An 11,297-nucleotide genomic window follows, 5' to 3' on the forward strand; every position below is an offset into this window, starting at 1 on the left:
TTCCCTTCCACTCTCCCCACCCCTATCAGACACAGAGATATCAAAAATCTAGATTTGTGTGCAAAGGTATTTGTTGACTAGAAAAGATCTGTGCAGCTGAATTAAAGGGAGTCAGCGACATGTTTCATGAGGACAGGTGCTGTTATAGAGCGCAGAGAGAGGAATTGATTCTTCACTACTATGATCCTGGCAGTAGCAGATGAGGGAAGGTACAAAGTGCTGGCACTGAAGCTAAAATGTCCCATCCAAGTGAACTGGAACCACTGAATACCTGGGACTGTCCTGTGGAGTTCTGCTCTCACAGGCCACTCTGTTGTACTTCACTGAACCTGTCGTTTGGTATCTGCATTGTGTGCATATCCTTGTCAGGGTAGTGAGGTTACAAAAAGTTATAAATACCTGAAATGAACAAGCATGACAATTTTTTCTTGTCAAGTTGTTGCAGGTGATATTTGGGTGGCCACACACAGCAACAACATCAGCAAAACTTGTGTAAAGAAAAGTAGTTATGTCCTTACATCTTGGCCTATACCTGTTAACAACCCTCATTATATCATCACATGAAGTAGGTGCTATTATAGATATGCTCGGTGTAAAACTTCTGGGAAAGGGTTTGTCCCTAGCATGAGGCAAGCATTAGGACAAGTCCCAACAGCAGCAGGAAACAAAGACTGGACTCAGGCATCTTCAGACCCACGATTCCTGTGAAAACAGAAAATAAGTGACTACTCCCACCCTATGTCAGTTTTCCATCTTTCTTCCTGAAGGCCCTCTGCTGTCACTGTGGGTCCATCGTCCGACTTCTCTTGGACACTGTCCCATCACTGCCCCTCCTGTCCCAGGCTTAGACAATCATTGTCTTACCCAGTCTGTGTTATGGATCCTGTGGAACTGAGTGCTGGTTGTCCTGGAATTCAGGGATAATGGGTGAGCTCCACTTGGGCCCATAGATATAGAGCAGGCTCTGTTGATGGAACTGGTGGCTCAGAGTCTTCAACATGCAGAACCCAAAGATTGGTACATTGCCTGCTTGTACAACCAGCCTTCTGTTTCTTCTTACTGAACAGTTGGGATTCGCTATGTCTGAGACAGCACATCAAACCATGCCAGCGCAATGATGGAGCATCTCTGTTTCAGACGAAGGGTAGATAGAAACCTTGTCCTTATGTTGGGACATCTCCAGTGAGCCAGTCCTTCTGTCTGTGATGGCAGTAATCTTAAAGCCAGTCCATTCATGCAGTCGTTAGAAACCTCAGTTAGCATACAAGTCTGAACAGCCTCTGACAAACTCCAAAAAGCTGCCTCAGCTATTCAAAGAGCGAGCACTACCCAGCTCTGAGCTAGTTAGTGCTGCTAGTCGCAGAGGTTTCAATTCAGGAAGCANTATGATGATAAAAGGGAGAGGTCAGATGTTTTGGAGATTTATGGAAATAATCGGTGTTAAGTAATTTTTCAATATTGCTTTAAACATGAGTTTTGATTTTTCTAGAAATCATAAACGTTGTGTTGTGCATTGGAAAGCTTTCATTCACATGAACACCAAATGCTCCTTGGTCAGTTAATGTCCCTTTCTTTGTTCTTCAGTTCCCTCTTCCTTAAAGTGAAGGTTGAGAGATCTTCTCATTTTGATCTCATGGGACGGTGGGACCTTAGTCACATGATTCATAATAGAATATGGAGTTGAAGCTTAGTTTAACAGGGGTTATTAGAAAAAGTGAACTAGCTACAGTCCGAGATCAAGCCTGGGGGAGTCATCAGTTGCTACATCCACTCCAGTAGTGACTAGAAGCCTGGAAGCAGTCCCGAGGCAAAGAGTTTCACAGAAACTTAGACTCCTGGAACCTTGGCATTCCCATAGCTAGAATGACCCAGATTTGTCCCTGCAATAGTTGAGAGGTTCTTGCATGCTTTCTTACAGTATTTTACTGGATAAGAGTTAGAAATCTCAGGGTAAGCTTAGTAAAGTATACTTAGAATCTTCATTACAGTCAGGTATGGCAGACTACATTGCATATTAGAAGAAAGTTGGTGAGTTCTTCTGACAAATGGAGATTCTCTGCAGATACTTAAAAGAGCAGCCTGGTTACTCCCATATGTAAGAATTTACCATGGCCTAGGAAAAAGGAGGGTTGTGGTCTAAAGAAGAACTACAGTGTTACATTATTCATGAGAAGGTCTGCTAGAGCAGAACCCCCTGGTGCTAGCTTTCACAAGGCTCAAAGGAATAACATAAATTGTGCTAGGATGCGAAATCCTCTCCTGGCTCCTGTCATTACCTGACTCTAGGCAGGGCTGCTTTTATTCTTAACTGTAAACATTGCCTGGTTCCTGCCAGTCCTTTGAAGGCATTCCTCTGTTTTTATCTCATAACTTTAATGTAGCTTGCCTGCTGTGACACCCTATTTCTTTGTCTTCTGTATTATATATATCTGATGCTAACTTTGACAAGATTACATTCAGATACACACTCTCTCTGTGTCCCTGTCTGTCTGTCACCCTTCTCTCTGACTCCCTGCCTACCTGTAACCGGAACCCTGATTTCTCCCGTGGATTGAGGGGGGCCAACTGAGGCTGTTCTGCAGCAATCAGTTCCACAATGGCTTAGCTAGTCAGAGTGCGTGAGTTTCCCTCTCGCCCTTGTTCTTTCTGCACCCCACAAAACGCCATAGAGCTGCCCACTGGAGGCATTCTTAGTGTGACTCCAAGCATGGATTAAAAAGTGTACTGATGCAGGCTGGTAAAACATGTCTTGAGATCTTCCATTGTGTGCACATCTGAGTATAGAGCACTCTCTGTAAGCAGCTATTTTCAGAGTGGCTGTGAGCAGAGCCTAGTATGTTGGGAAGTAATGTTTAATTTCTATCTTGTTTGGAAATGTAAGGATGCCATCAGGTCTTTGTTCACATTCTCCCTGATCGAGGGGAGTTCCCACTCCTCAGGGGGTCCCCTGTGAGCTTTCCTTTTCTAGTTGTGACTTCTGTTACTGGTTGAGTAGTATGTTAGCACTGTAAAGGAATCTCACAGTGTCCCCATGCCTTCTACTCTATAATGAGCCCTAAGGACAGAATCAAACACACACACTCTGTATAAAGGGGGAATGTGCCAACACTAGAAATATTAGAAGAAGAATTTCATGCCTCATGTGTCATGGATATTACTGGCTTGGAGAAGAGACAGACAAAAATAGCAGGAAAGGAGAATGGTTTTTAGGAGGTTAAGCATTTTAATAAATACTTTTTAAATTGGCATTTGTTTTATATGAATTGAAATTGCTGACAAAGATACAATATTCAGGCATGGGGAGTGGCTCAATAGTAGGCTATGTATCATATGTGAGGTCCTAGGTCTGAGCCCTGGAAAACACACATACACACACACACACACGAGTTTTTCCTTGCACCTTAATAAAATACTTTTTTTTTTAAATACCCATTTCTGCTTCAGTATGTGTCAAGTTGGGCAAATACATTTTACAAAGAGCCTTGGCCTCTTGTCAGGGGTGTGAGCAGGTTCTAAATCCCCTGAGTTGTTGGGTGAAGGTCCAGTGACTTCAGGAAGAGTCCTCATTGCTTAGAGTCTTCGCCTGTTCCCCAGGACTCTGACATTGCTCTAAAAATGGAATCTGATGTGTTTGAGCAAGTTAGTGTGTCAGACTAGTGGATTTTGTGTCTGCATGTGTGCTGTGGGTGAGGTTGAAGTACCTCTGTTTTGTGGTGGTTTATCAAAACAGGGCCACACTGATGTGTCTTCTCTGGCTATGGGAGTTGACTGATATTCCCCCTGGGGATTGATGAGGCCATCTGGGTTTTACAATGGACTGCCTGCTCTCCTAACAATGAGAAGGTGAAGACTCTAGAACTCAGTCCTTCCACATCTGTATGCTTGCACACTGAGCTTTTCAGTGCCGGATTGGATACCAGTAGAGTGGCCTCACCCTGAAGGCCCTGAGTGCTATTCTCTGCACTTCTGAAACAGTATAAATGCTGCCATTTGTCAAAAACAATGTTTAGCACCTGTCTAATGGATGCTGGTCAGGATGTGACTAGGTCTCCCTTTCAGGAGTCTCTAGTACCCCAAAGCCAGGCTACAACAGCTTAGTCATCTATTCACAACACCACCCTCATTTCCTTTCAGCTCACAGTTGGGCTGAGTGCGGGAGGGAGAGGGAGCAGATAAGGACAAAGGGGATCTTCAATCTAGGCTGTGCCTCAACAAAGCTGAAAGGTTTGGGGCCTTTCCAAGTCTTCATGCCACCCACTCTTCCTCCTCAAGCTGTCAGGCCCAGTTCTTAAGAAATGTATCCATCTGGATGTGCACATTCTGGGCAGCTCTTGCTTGTTCACTTGTTTGGTTGTTTGGTTGTTTGGTTGTTGAGATAGGATTTCTCTGTATATCCCTGGCTGTCCTAAAACTAGCTCTGTAGATCAGGCTGACCTCAAACTCACAGAAATCCATCTCCCTCTTCCTCCTAAGTGCTGGAATTAAGGGTTTGTTTTTTAAACAGGTTACATTCTAGAGTCTGCTCTGTGGTCAGGAACAAAAGCTCATTGGTTAAGGCAAATTGGCTGATTTCAGAACTTTTTGCAGGCAGGAATAGAGCACTTGGGGGTCCGTTGCAACACTCCAATGACCTCATCAGACCCCAGGGGAAGTATCAGGCAGCTCCCATAGCCAGAGATTGCTCGGCTTAGCAATCAATTTTATTTAATAACTGCTACCAAATCTTGCATCTCTGAACCTTTAAAAAGGAGCCCAGAATGGTCTCTTTGTGGTTAGAGGCTCTAGATCAGTTGATGAGGACTTATGTGTCAGTCACTAAGAATATAGAAATGAGTAAGTAAATATTCTTCTCTGGAAAAGATCCACCCAATGGAGAGACAGTGAGATTAACTAACTCGAAGGAATGTTGACAGCCCATTTCTTCAGTTACACCAACGAAAGTGCATCCAGATACATCCTGCCCATATTGTGGGTCCTTTATATCAGTGTAGTCTTTTCCAAGTGTTCCCAAGTCCAGGTGTGAGCATGCCTGCAAGTCAGTGCCCCAAAGCTGCCTGCTTGCATCTTTGCTGCTTTCTGAGAGAGCTCCGTTCTTGCCACACCGAGGACCAGCCTTGCTGAGGGAGTCTGAAGATGCTCGAGTGCTGTATTCCTCCTCCTGCTACAGCGAGTCAACTGATGCTCTAGTTCACTGTGCCTGGACTCACCTCAAACATCCCCAGCACAGTTCCCACACAGCGAGAGATGCTTTGCCCCTGACTCCACCTCTACTGCACTGTGCTCATTATCATCCCTGGAAAAAATGGTCTACCAGGTGGTTACTACTTGGCCTAGTCATGCTCAGAGGAAAGGTGAATGACTCCTTGTTTCTCCATGATTAGTGGCCTTGGTTTACAAGTCTCTGCCAAAGTAAAGATCCTTAGATAGGTTCTCCCCACCCTGTCACAGGAGCACTGTATATTACCAGTCTGTGAGGAGCCTCTAGCTTCACACTGCAGGACACTGTCTCCAGGAGCACACAGCTAGACCCATCCCCAGTTGGAGGAAAGCCGACCAGCTTTGGTAAGATTCTTCCCTGTGGGTGCTCAACTCTCTGCTTCTGTTCCTCTGTGCTCTTTCTATTTCTATCATCTATTTTAGTGAAACCGATTAACCCCCCTTACACTTTCTGGACCCAAACTTGTGCATAAAAAAGAAAACAAGCAAGAGTTAAAATTTTAAATGAAAACAGGTTTCTTTCAGGGTGGTTTATATCTGAGGAAAAAAATAATGGGATTTTGAGCAAGAAGATGGAGATATAGGAGGGTTTCTTAAATTGTGATTAAAAGCCCCCAGAGGCTTAGGAAGCCATTGGCAGAAGGGTATGTGAGCTGCCGTGTTTCCTTCCATAACAAGCATGTGGCTTCGCAGGAATAATACAAAAAATCCCAAGTCTGATGGTGTCCCACACCTTTAATCTCAGCACTGGGGTGATAGAGGCAGGCAGGTTTTTGAGTTCTAGGCCAGTCTGATCTACAAAGCAAGTGTCAGGACAGCCAGGGCTACACAGAGAAAGCCTGACTCGAGGAAGAAGAAGAAAAAAAGAAAAGGAAAGGAAAAGCCCAAACCAGGAAGTGCTTTCGGCAGTACTTCCTCCTTGCTTCTTTCCTTTTAAAGCAAATTATGGATGCTCTTTTAAAATTCTTACTCTCTTACTCGTCTCTCTTACTCCTCTCTCTTTGTCTTCTCTCCTCTCTCACTCCTCACTCCTCTCTCCTCTCTCTTTGTCTTTTCCTCTCCTCTCCTCTTTTCTCTCTTTCTCTCTAGCCCCACCCCCCTCTCTCTTTTCTACCTTCTCTCTTTCTCCCTGCCTTTCTACAATAAAGCTCTAAAACCATAGAATGTCTCTGCTTATCAAGGCCCACTGCACTTGGAGAATAGGATAGGCTTTTCCCTAATGAGCCTGTTCTAATCTCAGATGGAAGGCCTTCCTGTGCTCCAGTTAAGATCTGCTGCGCTCACTCACGCTGGTGTTGGGAAACTCTCTTCTCTCATCCCTCTCTCCTATAACCCCAGGGCTTTAGCAAAGTAGCTCTGGGGATCCCAGGTAGGGCTGCCCCTTGGCCACCCCCCAAAGAGTGGGTCAGAGGCTTGAATGCCCACCCAGGGCTGAGTGGAAAGTGTAAGGCAGCCCTCCCATGCCCGCCTTACCAGAGAATAGGTGGAAATCTGGTGGGGTGTGGGTCTTCCCCTTCCCCCTCTTCCCCAGGGCCCCCCTCTTTTAGTTCCCTACACCCCATCTGGGGATCCATTCCATAAACAACAACCAAACCCAGACACTACTGCAGATGCCAACAAGAATTTGTTGACAGGAGACTGATATATCTGTCTCATGAGAGGCTCTGCCAGTGCCTGGCAAATACAGAAATGGATGATGACAGTCATCCAATGGATGGAGAACTGAGTCCCTATGAAAAAGCTAGAGAAATACCCAGGGAGCTGAAAGGGTTTGTGGCAGTATATGAGGAACAACAATATGAACTAACCAGTACTCCCAGAGTTTCCTGCAACCAAACCATCAACCAAACAAAACACATAGACTTGTGGCACTAGCTGCGTATGCAGCAGAGGATGGCCTAGTCTGTCATCAGTGGCAGGAGAGGCCCTTGATCTTGTGAAGGGTCCATGCCCCAGTATAGGGGAATTCCAGGGAAAGAAAGGTTGGGGAGAAGGGGGGCTGGAGGGGATAGAGGATTTTCAGTGAGAATACTAGGAAAGGGGATAACATTTGAAATGTAAATAAAGAAAATAGCCAATAAAAATAAATAATAATAACAATAAAGTCCATAAGAAGGTCAAACTCCAGCAGAAGACACCTTGGTTCTATGGCCTGTGATTGGTGGATGTGTGTGGTGCAGGGTAAGCTGAGAACTCTGGGGAGGTGATGGTAGGAATCTTCTCTCTTCTCCTCTTCAGAAAGATCTTACAAGGCATTTTAAGTCCCTTGCCTTAATAAAGAGATCTCTGTTTTATTTTGTTTTGTTTTGTGTTTTGTTTTACCCACACTATAAGACAGTGTGCCTATGCTAAAAGTATTGCAAATATAGGAGACACTGGAAAATATTCCCTCAGATCATCCAAAGATCCTCTGACATAGACCAACCTGAAGAGGAAACTTGAGTTCCCCATTTTGCTCTGCAAGAGTCTCTTCTAGACCCGCTTCAGGTACCACACAACGTGTTCAATTCTTTCTATGCACTGTATAGCAACTCTGCCCTCTGGGAGAAGTAGACCTGCACCCTTCATCCCAAGGTGATCTTCTCTATAGCTTTCATCATTAATGTGGAACTGAGCGACTGCCTGGAATCCCATCTCAATAGCCTTGGGGCATGGGCTGTCCTGTGTTCTCATCCCACAAGTCATTCGTCATGGCTCTCAGCTCTTGTGTTATCATCCATCTTGCCTCAGGAACCCCCATGCCTCCCCAATGGATGCCACATTTCTGTTCTGTACTTTTCTGTCTTTCTTTCTTCTTCCTTGATGACTCCCTTCTCTCCCCCCCCAAAAACCCAAGGTCTTGTACATTATCCAGCTAGGGTGGAAATTCAGGATTCAAGCAATCCTCCTGTCTCTATTTCCTAAGTAGCTGGACCTTACTGACACATACTGCACCTGCCCTTGGTATAGCTTAAAGGTCTTTGTGCCCTAGGATCTAGCACAGTTTCTGGGCCCAGTAGGAACTTGGGTAATCTTTTTTATAAAATTAAGTAATAGGTGAATTAAGAATATAAAATAGACTTTGTCATACTATGGATGATGGTGAACCTAAGGAATAGAGGAAGATGGCTGTGCCATGGAGTCTATTAGGAAGGGCAAGGCCTGGATGGAATTAGGTAGCTGAGAACACTGCTTTATCATGCTCTTTCAGAGAGGAAAGTCTCCACCCACTTAGTCTAAATTAGAATGTAGTTCTATGGCCTGACCACTCCTGCTTTTTTTGCCCTTGGCAGGAATCTCTGTTGGAAGAGATGGCAATGAGCCCAGGTCCTTTGTTCTTGATCTTCCTGCTGGGTCTGGTTGTGATCCCTCCAATTCTGGCTCAAGATGACTCCAGGTACACAAAATTCCTGACTCAGCACTATGATGCCAAGCCAAAAGGCCAGGACGACAAATACTGCGAAAGTATGATGAAGAGAAGAAGCCTAACCTCACCCTGCAAAGATGTCAACACCTTTATCCATGACACCAAGAACAACATCAAGGCCATCTGTGGAGAGAAAGGAAGCCCTTATGGACAAAACTTAAGAATAAGCAAGTCTCGCTTCCAGGTCACCACTTGCACACACAAAGGAGGGTCTCCCCGGCCTCCATGCGGGTACCGAGCCTCTAAAGGGTTCAGATATATTGTTATTGGCTGTGAGAATGGCTGGCCTGTCCACTTTGATGAGTCTTTTATCAGTCCATAGACAGCAGGCCCCTGGCACAGGCCTTGCTCTCTTTTCTTTTTATCTCCCCTCACAGCCAAAATCACTGGTTTAACGTTCACTGTCACGGGCCAGAAAATGAATTGTCTGAAATATACTTCTCCTGATTTATAATGCACAGAAATAAAGATATCTCAAAAACCATTAAGAGTCAATCTGGAAGATCACTAGTTCCCAGTAAATTTAGCTTTTCCTGTTTTCTCTCCTTGCTGTACCCCAGGGGAAAGGAGCTGGAACACAGAGAGATATTCTTTGTTACCTGCTAGTCAGTGGGAAGGTAGATTTCATCTTTTTATGGTGCTGTGGATGCTAAATTGATTTACAGACAGGACAGGGAATTCTCAAAAGAGCCAAGTTGTCTATTAAGTAATAGGTCACTAAAGGAGCCCTTTGGAAAGGAGTTTAGGATCAAGAGCCAGCACACCAAGGGTATCCCCCTGCCTTCTCCTCCTGTACAGCCTGAGACTGTCAGCACCCAAGGGACAGCTGTCATCCTCAGAAACCTAATGCACCCCCTTAATTGTTTTAAGGACCTAAACTCTGGCCAAACCCGATTCATAGTTTCACACAGAAAAAAATTTCACAACCAGCTTTCATGAAGCAGAGTTGGAGACTTTTATCAGTGATAATTCTGACTTGGGCTGTCAACAGAAAGGTTGTGAGAGAGGCAGTTAGGAAGCGAGGCATACCCAAGTGTGGGTATGGGCTCCCCAACAGAGAGTAGTATATAGTTACCTTCATATTGGTCATACATTCAATGCCTCTCAAGCCACACCTTAAAATGTCGAAAGGACATCCCTCCTTTCTTCTGTCTCTCTGTTTAGAGTATTACTTATTTTATGTGCATTTTGTTTTACTATATGTGTTTTGTCTGCATGTATGTATGGGCACCACATGTGTGTCTGGGGCCCAGGGAGGTCAGAAGAGGCGGTGGGTCCCCTGGAACTAGAGTTACAGATGATTGTGGTGAATGCTAGGATCCAAACCTAGGTCCTCTGCGAGAACAGCAAGTGTCCTAAGTGCTGAGTCACCTCACGGACCCTTTTTATCTTTTGCTAGGTGGGATCATAGGGTGGCTCGGGAGTGTCTTGGGTGGAATTATAATTTACAAAGATAGAATTAAGGCACACCAGGGTTGCATAAGGGGTTTAGTACACATCTTTTTGAAAAGAAGGTTTCTTCTTCATTCTTGAAAAATGCAGGCTTACTACTGGCAAGGGGTGAAGGCCTTAAGCAGTTGTTCATTATGATGGAATATTTCCTTGCCAGATTGCCAAGTAAGGGGTTTCTTCCCCTTATCATAGCCCCTCAAATTTCCTTTTTATCCATTGAGTGTATCGCTCTGGTCTTAAGCAAGCATTAGTTCTCATGGGATACTCCCAAGACATTCATTTGTCATAGCTATTTTATTTAAAATTTTAAAACTTGTCTATTTTATGTTATCTCTCATTAATCTTTTAGTTTATCAAGTGCTATTTGACAACTGTGTTGTTTTAAGGAAGTTATAGAAAGATTATTTTCCTTCCATTCTTCAACCAGATTTGTTTCAAGTATAAAACCTTGCTGGGTGCTGTCAGATGCACAGGCTCAGTAGGGAATGCCCCATTAGCAAAGGTTTATGAACACATGCCTAGGTATTTTATTTAGAAAACAATTGCTAGATGAAAACCACAAAAGCCTTGCTTTTCCTGTGCTCAAGTCATAGCCAGTACCTGAGTGAGCCCAGCCTTCCTGAATATTCAGATTTAGGAAGGGTTTGAGAAGTGGGCTGCAGGTCCATGATCAGCACAGGAAGAGCCATCTTTACTTCAGAAAACAGGTAGAGGTTTTCAAATGCCCCTCATTAGAAAAGTTTCCCTAAGATGCTTGCCATCAAGACCGATGACCCAAGTTTTATCTGGGGACTCACATGATAGAAGGAGACAACCTAATCCTACAAATCAATCATCTATCAATCATTAATCAATCAATCACATGAGTGGATGGGGCAGCAATTTGAATTCAGTCCTGGTATTTTCTTCTTTTTTTTAAATTAGGTATTTTCTTCATTTTCATTTCGAGTGCTATCCCAAAAGTTCCCCATACCCTCCCCGCGCCCCACTCCCCTACCGACCCACTCCCATTTCTTGGCCCTGGCGTTCCACTGTACTGAGGCATGTAAAGTTTGCATAACCAATGGGCCTCTCTTTCCACTGATGGCCAACTAGGCCATCTTCTGATACATACGCAGCTAGAGACACAAGCTCTGGGGGAATGGTTAGTTCAGTTTGTTGTTCCACCTATAAGCTTGCAGATCCCTTCAGCTCCTTGGGTACATTCTCTAGCTCCTCCATT

The 11,297-nt window shown here is 44.5% G+C and overlaps 1 protein-coding gene and 1 pseudogene across 1 annotated transcript; one reads left to right on the forward strand and one right to left on the reverse strand.

Moving 5' to 3' along the window:
- Positions 1–231: 231 nt before the first annotated feature.
- LOC110289040 lies at positions 232–3,433 on the reverse strand (annotated as a pseudogene).
- Positions 3,434–8,507: 5,074 nt separating this feature from the next.
- LOC110289041 (angiogenin-2) lies at positions 8,508–8,945 on the forward strand. The gene has a single exon (XM_021155246.1). The coding sequence runs from the start codon at positions 8,508–8,510 to the stop codon at positions 8,943–8,945; it is 438 nt and encodes a 145-aa protein (XP_021010905.1).
- Positions 8,946–11,297: the final 2,352 nt, after the last annotated feature.

The sequence above is a fragment of the Mus caroli genome, unplaced genomic scaffold, assembly GCF_900094665.2.
Source record: "Mus caroli unplaced genomic scaffold, CAROLI_EIJ_v1.1 scaffold_16711_1, whole genome shotgun sequence".
In the NCBI taxonomy this organism is placed as follows: domain Eukaryota; kingdom Metazoa; phylum Chordata; class Mammalia; order Rodentia; family Muridae; genus Mus; species Mus caroli.